This window comes from Centruroides sculpturatus, unplaced genomic scaffold, assembly GCF_000671375.1.
Source record: "Centruroides sculpturatus isolate CEXI.00-Female unplaced genomic scaffold, Cexi_2.0 scaffold1153, whole genome shotgun sequence".
Taxonomy (NCBI): domain Eukaryota; kingdom Metazoa; phylum Arthropoda; class Arachnida; order Scorpiones; family Buthidae; genus Centruroides; species Centruroides sculpturatus.
In genome coordinates, this window is record NW_019385436.1 from 181,678 (window position 1) to 198,735 (window position 17,058).

General features: G+C 30.3%; 1 protein-coding gene and 1 long non-coding RNA gene across 2 annotated transcripts; both read left to right on the forward strand.

The window, feature by feature from the left end:
- Positions 1-1,465: 1,465 nt before the first annotated feature.
- LOC111638966 lies at positions 1,466-2,684 on the forward strand. The gene is made up of 2 exons (XR_002758989.1): positions 1,466-1,544; positions 2,518-2,684. It is a non-coding gene; the product is annotated as an uncharacterized LOC111638966 (long non-coding RNA).
- Positions 2,685-4,505: 1,821 nt separating this feature from the next.
- Positions 4,506-13,362, forward strand: LOC111638976 (alpha-tocopherol transfer protein-like). Its single transcript, XM_023384751.1, has 7 exons — positions 4,506-5,095; positions 8,909-8,970; positions 9,858-9,960; positions 10,535-10,777; positions 11,150-11,343; positions 11,871-11,984; positions 12,114-13,362. The coding sequence occupies exons 3-7, from the start codon at positions 9,873-9,875 to the stop codon at positions 12,465-12,467; spliced, it is 993 nt and encodes a 330-aa protein (XP_023240519.1). The 5' UTR covers positions 4,506-5,095; positions 8,909-8,970; positions 9,858-9,872; the 3' UTR covers positions 12,468-13,362.
- Positions 13,363-17,058: the final 3,696 nt, after the last annotated feature.

Consider the following 17,058-nt stretch of genomic DNA (forward strand, 5'->3'; position numbering starts at 1 on the left):
GAGTTTACTGTGCTGGGTATAACCGTTGTTGAAACAAAAAAGTTATGAAAAAGTTATTCATTCCATCACGTACATAAACAGTATCGTAATTCGCCAAGTGCAAATCAGCAAATTCGTAAAATTTTTGTTTATTTTGAACAATCCGAATAATCGAAAATCCGGATAATCGAGGTTCTACTGTATAATTAATTAGTGTAAACTTTCGTTCGAACTCATCCTGGGCACTTCTCCCTCCCTTGAAATTAGGTGCAGGTGTTAATAAATTAGTCTAGCAACAAAGGAAATTCATTTCAGTTTGTTGGAAAATGTCGGAAAAACGAAAGAAATGCAAAGTGTTGGCGTTAGAAGATCGTGTTAAAATTATCAGAGAAAGTGAAAATGGTTTATCACAACGGCAATTAGTGGCGAAGTTTAACTGGAAAAATATTGGTATTAAATCTGTCTTACAAAATCACGACGACTCCCGTAAATCGAGTTATCCGATAAGAATAAAATACAATACTAATATAGTCCTATTGCTGAAAAAATTCGCTTCTTTTTGCTCACCTTGAGTTTTGCTTTTAGTAGAAATGGCTAAAAAGTGCGCAAAATACGTACGGAAATACGGTATTACGACACCACCTGTATTGGACGACCACCTGTCTAAAAGACCACTTTTTGAAGGAACCGTGGGTGGTTTCCATAGACAGGTTTACCGTATATGAAAATTGTTACTTGTTTTAAAACTCTATTTAACACTTCTGTGCGCCCGACGGTTTAAGGGACTGAATTGTTAGAAATTTGTAATTGTTTAAACATTTTTTCTGGAGAAAGTTAACACGTTGTCGCGAAACGAAGGCAGTCCGTTACCAACGACTCTTCGAAGGATGCAAGTCATCGTAAACAACGGACAATCACGTGACCCTTTCCCACGCTAATGATATAAAAGCTGACGTCACGGAAACTCAGGGCGATCGACACAGGAAATTATTCTTGAGCTAGTGTCCGTTTTTGTCTCCCGTCTCCCGATCCTTTCCAGAAGACAACGGAGGAAGATACGACTTCCACATCTTCTAATTACATTTATAAAAACACCGCGGGGATGCAGAATTTTTCGCTTTGTAACAGGTCCACATTAGACAGGTTTAACTATAAAGTACATATATTTCACTTTACAACGTCAAAGTAACTGTGTGTAGCCTATAAAATATATGAATACGTTAAATTTAGAGGGTTTGAAATCGCTACAGACTAGGGTTTCTTTCCCGGGATTCTCGCAGTTTATTCCCTACGAGAAAAATCCCGGAAAATCTCGCATTTCAATAATAATTTATCATGTCAGGTTTTCTTTTTATTATTTATTATACGAAAAGTTGCATCTTGAAGACTCACCTAAGAGAGAAATTTTGAGGTTTCATGCTACATATTATTACCTATGTTTTACAAGTCTCTACTTGTTAGTTCATGTAATATCTATGTATTGTATTTNTGTCAATCTGAACGTCATTGTCAGCGGATTATTGAAATTTTCTTTCCCACTTATACCAGCAAAACTACGCAATAAAGTAAGTAATTTTTCTTATAATTAATAAAGCAGAGCAAATTTTATATAAAAAGAAAAGCATATTTTTAAATTAATGATTTATTATCTATTATTTTATGATTAATTTATAACACAATATGCCATGTTTTGCAACGTACATTTCTTCTTAAAAGGTTTCTTTATTGAAAAATTACGGAAGAATGTTTATAAAATATTAATTTAAATATATCGCTGTACTTATTGTTTGATATTCTGAATGCTTTGTTTATACAAGTAGCAGTTTATTCGAAACGGTGACATTTCTCTCAGGAGTAGGAATATCTTTTTTTCCTTGGATACTGGAAACTCAAGAGTCAAACGTTTATGAAGATGTTGCTGAAAACTGTTCATTAAGATATTTCAAACGTATTATATTTAATTACTGAAATAGTATCCGAATAAATGTCTGAAATCCCACTTTTCCAATAAATAAATAAAGGCCTGTGTATTGTACAGAAGAAAACATTCTGGTAACAAGAATACACAAGTGATATCAGTCAGTGAATTTTTTAAAAATATATTGTTACTAATGTATACAGTATATAAAATATATAATAATATAATATAGTATCTCTTTCTGTTCTTTTTCCACAATTATTAAGCTATTATATTAACTGGTAAATATATAATTGTTGATGATGACAAAGCAGGAATTCAACTATTTAAATTCATAATTTCACTACAAGAAACTCATTGTTTAATTGCAGCAAACCGTCTATAATTACCACATAAGATAAAGAAAGAGCAGATAATGGATCATTGATAGACAAACGGATGTATTAGTTAATAACATGCTTTTTTCTGCATGCAATTGCAACATAAGTTGTGTTTTTTTGCCTAATATATAGAACTTTTATTACACTGAAAATGATTTTTAGTAACGTAAAAATTACAAAAGTAAATGAATATTAATGATGTTATGCTATTGTTTTATAAGTTTAATAACTCGTTTACAGATATTTCCACATAGTGACATGACAACTTTACATGAATTCGTTCATCCAGAATATCTTCCTGTTGAATATGGAGGTGAATTACCAGATTTCGATTCGAGTGAATTCTTTGAAGTAGTAAGACAAAATGAAGAATTTTATGTAAAAAACGAAGAATTTGTGAAGATCTACAACGAAGCGATTCAATAAATATATTTTCGAATATTCAAATATAGGGGAGACCGGGGCAACTTCGGCACACGGGGCAAGTTTGTCAAGCGCTTTTTTTAAAAACAAATTAAAAGGAGACTTTGGTTATAGGTTAGGCAGTTGAGTTTTATTGGTGGCTTGTTGAGTGTAGTGTTTTTATTGTTCTCCAACAAGCGTAGTTGAATTATCAAGCCAATTNTATACATGCGAAGAACACCGGAAAAACGCACTCCTTTGATGTGTTTTTCTGGTGTTCTTCCTTTGGTGTTCTTGGATCAAGGATTTGGTGTGAATTCTCGCGACAAAGTATTCAATGGTTTAATCAATTTTATCAACGAATTAATTTGTATATTCTTGTGAAAATTATTGATTCAGAAATAATTATATAGTTTTGAAATGAAAAGTATGACAGAAAAGGTAAAAGTACAAATAATGAATCACGTTCACTCGTAAAAAGAAGTGTACTTTTAAAATTAAAATACAGTATTATATGTAAATATTGGAAAGAATTGTAGTATAATTGTAAATCATAAAAAGATATAAATTTCCTCTAAATTTCTTTATTAAGGTTCTATATTTTGTTTTTACATTCTGAATCGATGATATTTGAGGCGGAACGTTCAGGAAGCATCTATGTGATGTACCTAATTGCCTTTGTTTTTGAAATTTGACGTGCCGATTTTAACGAAGCTTTGCCATTTTCTATTAATTGCGATGCAGAATACGAAAATTAATAAAATATGTAGATTCATGACTTCGTTTTCGAGATACAAGGTAGCTCAAGCGCGCTTGAAAAAGCTACATCGCGCAAATCGCACGATTAAGTGGCACAATGTAGCAAAGTCAATAGCATGTCTTCTGTGTCTTATGAAATTGAGTTCATTCTCAAAATTTCATGGGTCAGTTTTATTGAAACTTTTCCATTTTCCGTTAATTGCGAATGAGAAATATAAAAATGTAATACAAGATGTGAGTTTATGGCTTGGTTTTTGAGATATATTTGGGTCAAAATTGGCAATGGCCCCTGAGGCGATTGAATGGGTCTAAAGCGATTTGGGGGAAGCATTGCGCGTAGTTAACGAAAAATGTGCGCGATAAACGAAGAAAACACATGAAAAAAGCAATCGAAGTCGATTTCGTTCTTCTTAGATCGCCTCTCCATATTTGCAAGTGTAAAGATCGCCTCTTTCTTCCCTTCAATTCTATCGCGATACGACAAAATGGCGCGATTTTCCAGTGAATTTAATAATAGCTTGTATCTCTACTAGAAATTAATTATAGCGATTATTCAATTCGCTTGTTTGTTTGTTTAGTTATGGCAACGCAACACTTGGGCGATTTGCCTTAGCGGATGCCTTCCGTGAAACTGTCCCCTATTTATGCGTTACAGACGTAGAGAAAACCCGGAAATACCCACGTGATCAACCCGCCCGAGCGAGGCGCGAACCCACGACCGAACTCTCATTGTCCATGGCACGAAACCCGTTCATTGTAGACTTATACATTCTCTCTGTCTTCGTTCATCTGGCTGACTTTCGTTAATCTCGAGAACGGTGTTAGATGAGTGAAAGATGAGGCGGTACATGGATACTGTAGGGGCAGAAAGCCCGAGGACCTATATATGAACTATCGATGCAAATTAGAAGTTACGTTATTTCAATTAAAATTTTTCTTCTACAAGGTGTTAAATAGATTACAGACATCACTCTACTTTTAAACGTAACGTGTGATGCACAAGGGCAAGAGGAGAGCATTTATTTTAAATTAAATAAATTAAAAATATGATTAACAATTGCGTATTGTTCCAAATTGGCTGTCGTTTAGAGGCTATTTTGTATGCAATATTGTTAAACAGTAAACAAGTAACTGAAAGAATAGCCAATTCTTAGAAGTGACTGATATTCGAGGTTGAAATGTTATAAGATAATGTTTAAAATAAAACTTAATTATTTAATTTTTTTGTACAATAAAGCATGTAATTAATTAATTTTTTGAACTAGTTAATGACTTAAACACTAATAAATCGTACGTCTTTGATCTTTATCTCTGACTCCTTTTTATCACTTCCGTGATTCTCAATCTTTTTGAAGTTGAAAACTGAACATTGACATTTTTTTTTCTGCGGAACACTCAAAATACATCAGATTTAAAGAAGGGGTGGCAAGCCTTTTTTGAAATCAAGAGCGCACTCGGTGTAGTATATGATGTCATTTGCATTTGCTGATTACATTCCCATACAAAAATTATTTTTCATTGTATTGTTTTTTTTTTCTTTTGCAACAATTTCTAATTGTATATTTGATTTTTTGGCGGAACACTTAAAGTGGCTTCACGGAGCACCCTTGTCCCGCGGACTACGGATTGAGAACCAAAGATTAACCTACAAGGCGTGGTAAGTTTGTGCAATCAGCGTAATCAGGTAATTTATATATTACACAATGTATTATACAATGTAAATTATACGTAGCTAGATAATATACTTTTTAAAAACCTGTTGTTTTAAATTTAGCCCTTCTATCTCTAATAATAATTTGCTCTGGATGATAAAGTTTACCAGATATTTACTCCAAATAATGTTACAGAAAATTGATTTCGGCGCTCAACTGTGTGGAATAATTACACAGTTTTTCTTCTTCTATGTATGGATGTTGGTGTGTATGTGTGTGGAGGGGTGTGACTTTGTGCACGCTTACGCACATATGACACGTCTTTGTTCATCTGTTTTGAAGCTTAACAACTCTTGTGTAATGTAAAAAAATTTCTGAAATTTTGCAGGGTTATTTGTATATTAAGAAATTGATGCTGTTAAATTTTAGTGATTAAAAGTCAAGGTTATGACTTCTGCATTAATGACGCAGTCATGTACTTTATTCACTTGCAGATGAAAGTGAGAATCCCACATTTATAAAGCACTCAATTCATCTCAGGATTTGCCTAAAATAAAGTTGTTTCTAATTAATAATTGATTGATTATGTTACAGTTTCAAACTGTCTCTTTCTTTAGAATTCATGTTTCCATTTTATTCTTCATACTAATGTTTTCAAGGGCGGATTTGGGGACTTCATAATCAAGGATGGGTTGAGGAAGTGTACAAGGTGCATATGCACCTCCATTCTGGGAGTTTTTTCGCGAGTAAAGTGAGTTGCTTAGGTATCAGACATTTTGTAATGCTTATTTGTTTACCTTTCTGTGCCCCTGTAAAGATTTCTGCAACCAATATTAGATTGTTTTAGTCAACGCAACATATGGGCGGCATGCTATGAAGAAAATTCCTCTCGGAAAGATTATCAGTGAGAAATTGGCTTTTATTTAAGTTTATACATGCGAAGAACACCGGAAAAACGCACTCCTTTGATGTGTTTTTCTGGTGTTCTTCCTTTGGTGTTCTTGGATCAAGGATTTGGTGTGAATTCTCGCGACAAAGTATTCAATGGTTTAATCAATTTTATCAACGAATTAATTTGTATATTCTTGTGAAAATTATTGATTCAGAAATAATTATATAGTTTTGAAATGAAAAGTATGACAGAAAAGGTAAAAGTACAAATAATGAATCACGTTCACTCGTAAAAAGAAGTGTACTTTTAAAATTAAAATACAGTATTATATGTAAATATTGGAAAGAATTGTAGTATAATTGTAAATCATAAAAAGATATAAATTTCCTCTAAATTTCTTTATTAAGGTTCTATATTTTGTTTTTACATTCTGAATCGATGATATTTGAGGCGGAACGTTCAGGAAGCATCTATGTGATGTACCTAATTGCCTTTGTTTTTGAAATTTGACGTGCCGATTTTAACGAAGCTTTGCCATTTTCTATTAATTGCGATGCAGAATACGAAAATTAATAAAATATGTAGATTCATGACTTCGTTTTCGAGATACAAGGTAGCTCAAGCGCGCTTGAAAAAGCTACATCGCGCAAATCGCACGATTAAGTGGCACAATGTAGCAAAGTCAATAGCATGTCTTCTGTGTCTTATGAAATTGAGTTCATTCTCAAAATTTCATGGGTCAGTTTTATTGAAACTTTTCCATTTTCCGTTAATTGCGAATGAGAAATATAAAAATGTAATACAAGATGTGAGTTTATGGCTTGGTTTTTGAGATATATTTGGGTCAAAATTGGCAATGGCCCCTGAGGCGATTGAATGGGTCTAAAGCGATTTGGGGGAAGCATTGCGCGTAGTTAACGAAAAATGTGCGCGATAAACGAAGAAAACACATGAAAAAAGCAATCGAAGTCGATTTCGTTCTTCTTAGATCGCCTCTCCATATTTGCAAGTGTAAAGATCGCCTCTTTCTTCCCTTCAATTCTATCGCGATACGACAAAATGGCGCGATTTTCCAGTGAATTTAATAATAGCTTGTATCTCTACTAGAAATTAATTATAGCGATTATTCAATTCGCTTGTTTGTTTGTTTAGTTATGGCAACGCAACACTTGGGCGATTTGCCTTAGCGGATGCCTTCCGTGAAACTGTCCCCTATTTATGCGTTACAGACGTAGAGAAAACCCGGAAATACCCACGTGATCAACCCGCCCGAGCGAGGCGCGAACCCACGACCGAACTCTCATTGTCCATGGCACGAAACCCGTTCATTGTAGACTTATACATTCTCTCTGTCTTCGTTCATCTGGCTGACTTTCGTTAATCTCGAGAACGGTGTTAGATGAGTGAAAGATGAGGCGGTACATGGATACTGTAGGGGCAGAAAGCCCGAGGACCTATATATGAACTATCGATGCAAATTAGAAGTTACGTTATTTCAATTAAAATTTTTCTTCTACAAGGTGTTAAATAGATTACAGACATCACTCTACTTTTAAACGTAACGTGTGATGCACAAGGGCAAGAGGAGAGCATTTATTTTAAATTAAATAAATTAAAAATATGATTAACAATTGCAATCCGGCATTGTGATGATGTCACAATAAATAATTGCTCGTTTGTTTTTATCATTCTTATATTTACTCATTTGAAGATAGATAAAGATAATATAAATTTTCAAAAATTCTATTTAAAGATCATTATTTTAATCAATCAATATCGATCTTACTGTATTTGTTTTTATACTTGATATCATAATGATAAAAATGTGTAATAAATTAATAAACTTTTATTGAGTTTTTATATTATTTACAAATAAATATTTGGTTTATTTAAAAGAAAAATATTTTTTTAAAAATAATTCTATATCTTACGAAATTTCCTTGCGTCATAGTATATAAATTCCGATAACTATTATCAGTTTATAAAAGAATTCACTTGCAAAACTCAACTGTATAGAAAATATAAAAGTAAATAATTTCGTGCGTTAATATTGTGGAGTGTACGCTATTCTTCTGTTAGAAATTATATAAAATAGATACTAAATTCTTTATTTAAGCAGTTTTTAATCGCAAATTAAGAAATATTTCTTTATATATTCACGAAAAAGCCTTATATTACAACCTTCACCTATACTTTTAATTCTAAAAATGGTGATATTTTCATCCTCTCACAAATAGCCTGAAGTTACTTCTAAAACTTAATAAAGTAAAACAATTTTTCATATGAAAATTTCTTTATTATGAATTAATTTCTCAAAAATTTTGTAAAAAAATTAAACAAGATTTTTCCCTTTAGTATGTTTATATAATGGAAGCATTCTTATATAATAATGCAAATGCAATAACATATATCTACTGTGCACAAATACATAATTGAGAGAAAAAGCATTAGCAAAGCATTTTATAATTTATGTGGCTTATATTATTAAGTTCGTACTCTAAATTTGTTTGTCGATTTTGTAAAAACTTTGCCATTTTACATTAACTACTGTGAGGAATCCAAAAATATAATAAAAAAATGGAGGTCCATGACTTCATTCTCCAAATACAGCGGGGTCAAAGTGACAATATGCAACGTCACTAGCACGAACACGCACATTTTCTTTTTTTCTTATTCATTTTATGCCAGCGGCGACGTCACTACCAGATGACTACGGCAAATTATCGACGCAGATGATCCCACGAAATAACACAATTGAATTTCCAGCTCTTCGACTCACTTCCTAGTTTCTATTTTGATTTATATAGTTTAATAAATCAAATATAAAATTATAAGGGATTATGTAAACCAATATTAAAAGTCGGTGTGTAAAATATTGCAACAGATAACCACGTCATAAAACAACCTCTGCTATTGGCTATTGCAGACAGACGTAAAGATAACTTCTAGTTTCCGTTTCGCGTAATAGAAGACTTTGTAAAGACAAAGGTAAGTAATTTCTGGTGCTTTTACCTAACATTCAAAATTATATTAAAACATATAAAATAAATTATTGTCGTAAGATATTAATTTCAGATTTAAACCATAACTTTTCCTATTATTTAAACAGTTCTGAGATGTGTTATTGCATATTTGCTTGCGATCATTTGTTGTACAGCTTTAGAAAGCTGTAATGATTTAAATAACTCAGAGCAGCTATACTAATCTCCCTAATAATATTTTTAGTGGTGCAGGATAAAAATTAATTTTATCCTTTAAAATTTAGAGGCTTTGCAACATTTAAAATATCATTCACCCCTTAGATTTGGCACATATCTCCCTAATATTTTCCATCTTGGTTGCAATGGATAGGTTAGAAATAACACTTTATGGACCTGTTTTAGTGCTCATAAACACCCACAGATTTAAAATAAATATTCTGTAATTAAGAATTTCTTTTGCAATTTGATTATTTCAAATAAACGTATTTGGCATTCCTCTTGCAAAAGAAAAATTTGTTGTACGCAATAAATAGGTATAAAAGTTTTTCTATTGTTTCTAAATGTGCACTAGTGGTATAATGAATAACATCACTGGACACTTGTACTCGGTGGTAAATTCGCACCTTATCAACGGGCTGGCCAAGTGTAGTTTTCCGGATTCTATTCACGTGTTTAACACCTAAATATGATCAGTATCTCATAGAAATTTTCCTCTGGAGGTAGATTGCATATTGCAGATTGCACAGGTGTGTGGAGTTGCGTTATTCCATCGATCTTATCCTATCCTTCTACCAGAATTTTCATTAGAAAACTCGATTTAAATTTATTAGAGAAATCTTTTATGAATTATTTATAGAATTTTGAAAATATTAAACATACAATTAAAAATTACAGCAATATACGACTGAAATGGAGATAAAAAATTCAATATTTGAGGAAGAAAAGGAAGAATTTCATTGGGATAAAAATTCTCTGAAAATCTTTAAAAAAATTATAAGTGAGTTGAATGTTTATATTATAATTACAAAAATTAAATACAATTAATTTAATTTTACTCTTTGGTAATGCACGTGATCTCTATCAAATTGCATTTGAAATGCAATGCTTTTTTTGCAAAAAAAAACGATTTTAAATAATTATCGAAAACGGAAGCAGATAGAATCAAAGAGTTTTTTGTATTAAAATCTTCTTTAATTCCTCTACTAATTTACGGTTCGGAATTTTGGAAGCTTAATTTGTTAATTTTCTACGAATTTTTTACTATTTTAAAAATTCGTAGAAAATTAACAAATTAAGCTTACAAAATTCTGAACCGTAAATTAATAGAGGAATTAAAGAAGATTTTAATACATAAATCTGTTTGATTCTATCTTCTTCCGTTTTCGATATTTTTTAAGACGAAATTTCTCCATAGAAAGAGCATTACTGTATCTGCGGGGATTGCCTGAATCACTAAAGAGGTTAAACCAACTATAAAAAATATTAATGTGCTTCTTGCAAGTTTAAAAATATATTCTTCCAGACATAACTTTGAATCAATTAAAAATCTCAACTTTTTCTATTTTGTATAGAAGATCAAGGAATAAAATGTTGCATGGACGACATGTTTCTTCTCGGAGTTCTTCGCGCCAGAAAATATGAATTGGGAAGATCTTTGCAATTGCTTAAGAATTATTACGAAGTTCGAATACAATATCCTCAATATTTTAAAGATCTTCTTCCTTCTAAAATGGAGCACATACTGTCCTTGAATATAATGCAATTTTTGCCAAAACCCGATCAGAAAGGAAGATACATTTACATCTTTCAATACTGTAAGCATTATTATATATTATTTTAGAAATAACAGTTAAGATTTAACATTAAATTATGCTATAAACAAAGAATATAGCAGTGATACATTATCTATGTGCATGCATCTTTAGAGGTAACAGATATGTTTCCTGGGGTAAGACCATCTTCCTGAAAAAATGGTTTATCAAGTGTCTTACTGCCTAGAAAATAACAAGTAAAGCAGTTTTAAATGTTGTGCAAAAAATTAAGCAATTCGTTGCTGAATTTTTCTCTGTTGAATCCATAACTCTTACTTAAATGTTTACATATAGATGAATGGGTACAAATGAATTTCCTTTGTTAATTGCTATTAATTTGTTAATTGTATATTGTATATTTTATGTCTTTTATAGGTAACTGGGATATTTCTGTTGCAAATGTAACTGATATGTTTCGTACTGTAATGCTTTTCTTTGATCTACAACTAAATTTGCACCGAACTCAAGAGAAACGTGTCGTTTGTATAGTGAATGCTGAAGGAATTTCATTATCACATTTTCTTCAGTTTTCGCCAAGTTTTTTGAATTCAGTAACAAAAGTTCTATTGGTGAGTAAATTATAATTAACATTGCATATTAATTTATACATAAATATCTATATTACATAATTCAATAAATAGTATACAAGATTGTAATGAATTTTTGAAAGTGGCAACGAACGTTTTAGTTTTTATACAGCTAAGTTATATTTATTTTATACCTCTTAGTCTACTGTATTGTATTACTCTATACAGACCTATATATATTATAAAATTAATAAACTATGTTATGAAATACCACACTTTACGATATACTGCTCATTCCTAATGAAAATGAACCTATTTCGGAGGAACATTAGCATTAGGTTTGCTCCATTTTGGCATATTTTCACATAAAGATTTGTCTAAACCCAAAGAATAGATAGAAAGTGTAATAAGTATGTAAGTCTATTCGAACCCTCTCTGCATTCGAGCAGAAGTAACGTGTAAGTGAATTATTATCCTTTACTTAAATAATATAAAATTGGCATTATATATATATGTATATTGCTAAAATAATTTTAAACAAAATAATTATTATTATTTTTCTTTAACAGAAAGATTCATATCCGGTTCGATTTAAAGAAATTCACTACGTGAACTTGAACATTATAATTAAAGCAATTTTAAGCATTTTTATTCCACTTTTACCGAGCAAACTGAAAGAGAGAGTAAGTAGCTCTAATTATTTATACATTTGTATCAAATTTATCGCCATGTTTCTACTCAACAGCCTTGTTTACATAAAGGATTATTCCTTACTTCGTCGAAAGAATAACGCATATATATTTACATTACAGTTGTATCTTCATTCCGATATGAAAGCTTTATACGAATTTATCAGTCCTGATTGTCTGCCCGTTGAATTTGGAGGAAATTTGCCAAGTGTCGATTCGACCGAAGCTAATAATATGATCAAAGCTAATGAAGAATTCTATCGAAAAAATGAAGAATATATGCAGCTATATAAAGAAGAAAGAAATAAAAATTTCATCCAAGGAAAATTTCGCTATATTAACGAAGACCTAGAAGACGAAGAATTGAAGAAATTTATAGAAAAATCCGAAGAAAAATTTAAAGCTTATTCTCATAATCCAGAAAAATTTTTGTCTTCTTTAAGAGAAGATTCAGAACTCGAAATTACTCATTTTTAAATCTTATAATATTATTCTATTATTTCATATAATAAGATTTATGTAATCGAATTCCAATATCCACTTAAGAAACTTATAGAGTTTATAACTTACTCCTATTATAAACAGAAACAGACATTATAAATTGACTCATAAAGGTTTAAATCTTTATTACTTACACTAATTCTATATTACTGCTAATTTATCAGCTTTTTCAAGCACTTGTTACTTCTATAATTATACACAAAGTCTTTTTCTAAAACCTTACTTCATTTATTTTCCTTAAACTTGTTTCTTTCGTCACTTTAAAGGATTCCCTGAAATCTATTCTTCCTCCATCTAGTATATCCATCAACTATGAATGGATATCCACATGTTCATTGATTGCTCTGTCTCTCCCTAAAGACAGTACAACTGAATGTTAATTCCTCCTTAAGGACTATGAACCAGGAAAGTACCAAGATCGCTGGTTTTTCTGCCAATTGAAGATTTTCATGATTTTTCCATAATCTATTTTAACACGTATGAGCCATGTTATGTATTTTAGCTTTTTTATCTTTCCTCAGAAACATTCTAGACCAGTTCCCCACGGAAGGAATTGTAGAAAATTATATGCTAACGTCTTGCAGAGTTTCCTCACTTCATTTATATTGTACTGCTGCTAAGGAATGATCACGAACCTTGACCTGGAGTCATTAAACAGGGTTGCCATTCTCTCTACCTTACTTGATATTATACTTCATCTTTAACACAACTCATTTCCCTACTTAATTCTTAAAATTCTAAACATTTCATTGAAATGCCCTTCATTTTATTATACGTGAACTACACGAGAACTTCATCTAAAATTACTTAGTAACTGAATGGGTGTTTGGAGAAGGATTTCTTGTTTAAGAATATATATAATAAATGCATTTTAAACACTGTTATAATAATTAATTAATTAATTTTTAATTTATATACTTTTTAAAATGTTACTTAACAAAACAACTTATAGAATGATTTCAATTAAACTGTGTCAAATCTAATTGTATTTATTTATAATGAAAATATTCGTATTACTTTCAAATATTTAAATACTCAAATTATATATTCTCTTCTTAAAAATTCAGTTTAATTAATTTAAAACTTTAAAATGCGCTTAGTAATATGAATTACTAACAACAGATGGCGTAAGGTACACTTGTACAAGAAAAATTGAACAGAGGTTAGGGAAAATACAAACCGGTTTTTTATTATGGAGATTCCCAACCGGGGGCTCGCGGTATCTAAAGCTGTCGTTCGCCAACCTGCATACGCGTACAAGTAGGCGTACATCAAGCACTTTTAAACGATATCACGGGACTTTCTTCATAATAAAGATATTGTTTATAGTTCAAAAGTACTTACTGTAGTCACCTTTGAACTTTAAGTGATATCTTAATGTACTTGAACTCCCAATTTATTCGATCTCACCTTTAGACAGAGTAACGAACAACCGCTCTCTATAACACACTCAAAATTTACTTGACAGCATTTAATTAAACTGTTTAAAAATGAACTCTCAAGATTATTTAATTTTTGTATTTTTTGGATTGTTTTTTTAACTTTTATGTAATATCAATGTGACGAACAAGGTGACAATAATATAATAGCCCCTCGTTATATCGCGCGATGTCATTATACCCCGATGTAACGAAAATATATAATAATACATACACTTGCTATTATATAAAAACTAAAAATTATTTTCGTCTTTGTTTTCATATTATTAAAAATCAAAATCAATACTTAATTATGCATTGACGTCTAAGTGAATTGTCTCAATTATTAGAGAATGAAAAAAACTAGATATAAGAATAAATACTAATTATACTTCTGGCTATTTTAATAATGTAAACAAGTATTTACTTTTATTCCTTCTCGTGTACAGGAACAGTGCCTAATGATATTTTCCAGAGTCATATTAAGTTAACGAGAGTAAGAATTATTCCATGTGTGGCTAAAATTAATAAATATATATATANGATTTTTCGAGTGTTATAAAACTCTTATTTAGTAATTCTTCACCATTCTTCTACCGTTTGCTGTTTAATTATTTGCATAATTAATTAGTTACAAGCGTATTTTAATTCTACCCTATTCTATTCGACAATATATCCAAATATAAATTCCTTTACCCAATTAATATTCTTCACTCTTTCGTGTGACGAAAGGTAAATAGGCAATTTAATTTTTACTACTTTCGGTTATAATCTATAATTTGTACAAATTTGCAATTATTATTATGCATTTTGTACACAAGTAACAAATTACTACAATTAATTAAGAAAATATATTATAAAAAGTTATGATATTATTGATATATATTTAAAATATCGTACAACTGCTTAATACAAAACTTTATCTCAGATATAATAATAATAATTAAATGTATGTAAGAGAATTGAAGTAGTTGTTAACAGATATGAAGTTTATTTGAAAATTATTTAAATTTTCAGTAAAATATGAGTGAAATAAGCATTAAAAATTCAATATTTGAGGAAGAAAAAGAAGTGTTTTCTTATAATGAAAATGCCTTAAAAGATATCAAAAGGATTATCAGTAAGTAAAGATTTTTAAAACTTTCGGGTAATAAAAACATAAATATATTAATATTAATACATAATTATGCATTTTAAGAGTTATTATTATAATATAATGAATATATTTTTCTTTCTGACTTCAATAGGGGAATAAGGGATTGATATTCATATGGATGATATTTTTCTCCTTGGGTTTCTTCGTACTAGAAAATTTGACCTTCGAAGATCTCTTTAGTTACTCAAAAATTTTTTGAGCATTAGAATAGAATATCTTCAATACTTTAAGAATTTTCATGGTTAATTAAAATACTTTTTGGTTCATTCAGTCCAAGAGTATAATGTAAAATACACGTCAACTTATATACATATGAGCCGTTTATTTTGAAAGTGGGGCAAGTCCATTTTTGAAAAAATTGAGATAATGGTAGTTATAGATAAAACTTGTTATGATTTTTTTATGTGTAAACAATTTATAGTAAAAAAAGATTCAGATTCTAATATTTGGGGGACGGAAGTTTTAGCTCTTAACAGTATTGAAAATATGTTTATTTTGATAGTGGTGCAAGTCCATCTTAGATTGAAGTTATTTCTGACTGCATATATTACGGCAAAATTTAGCTCCAGTTGCTGTATGGTGAAGTAATGTGGCCGTTTGACATCATGTCTGAAATCTAGGGTGTTTCTATCTATCTATCTTTGATATTGAAAGTAGGTGGTTGTACAATATTTCATAAATAAGAAAAAGTATATCTTAATTTTGTGTTTCGATAATAATATGTTTACTTCCAACACCGAGAAATATAAGCGGAATATGTATGTATTGAATCAAGGCTTCCACAATTTTCATAATGATGAAGTTAGTATGTATGTTTGGGATGAAACTATAACATCCCGAAGAGCACAAGAAGTAGCATCTTGCTGTTTGAAGCACTTACAGACTGTGACAACCCAAAAACACATTATAGCTTATAGTGACATGTGCACTGGCCAAAATAGAAACATAAAGTTGGCCTTAATGTGGATGAAAATTGTTCAGGCCAGTGACAATGAAATAAATATCATTGATCACAAATTTTTATTTTCAGAACATTCATTTTTACCGAACGATCGTGATTTTGGAGTGGTAGAAATGGCAATCCGGAAAACCAGTTCCTTGTATATTTCCCAGGATTACTATAAACTAATACAAAATTGTCGAAAACATAATAAATTTTTAGTACATGAAATGAAACGCAAAAATTTTTTTTCAACATAACCTCTGGGGAAAGTAGTTAAAAAAAACAAAACAAAAATACCAATGGAGAAACCGTGAATTGGTTAAATATATGCTGGATCAGATTTACAAGGACTGCACCATACAAAATGTTCTACAAAACATCAATAAAACGAGATGCTAAATTTAAAATTATCGATTTGTCACTACAACGAGGAAGACCAAGTAATTTCGGAAATATAAAATTATCGTTTCTGTATGAAAAAAGATCTATTACATCTGAAAAATACAAGGACACGATGGATTTATTACCATATATACTTCCCGTTCATCATGAATATTTTAAAATGTTAAATCCTGAATAAAATTCATTTAGTTATACCTATGTATAAACTGAAAATGTATAATTTGATTGAAATTCTTAATAAAACTGAATTTTTTTTTGTTATGTTATATTTTCTACTAGAATATTCTTTGTTTTGTTTCACTTTTTATCAAATGAATAAATATTTATAAAAATTTGAATAGTATTTTGTTTTTATTATTAAAAAAAGGCTGATGCAACTGAAAAAATTCCCAATTAAATGAACGATTACAATAATTCATTAATTTTGAAAGTGAGGCAAGTCCATTTAGTTATAATGAAACTCTTACTTTTTTTAGTCAGCACTGTAAACACTATTGAATTATAAACTTACATTATCTGGTACCACAAAATATTAAAAATATATCTATTAATACTTACCAATATTTTTAAATTTATTGAAATGCAAACCTTTAAATATCTCGCAATAACAAAAATTGGACTTGCCCCATTTTCAAAATAAACGGCTCA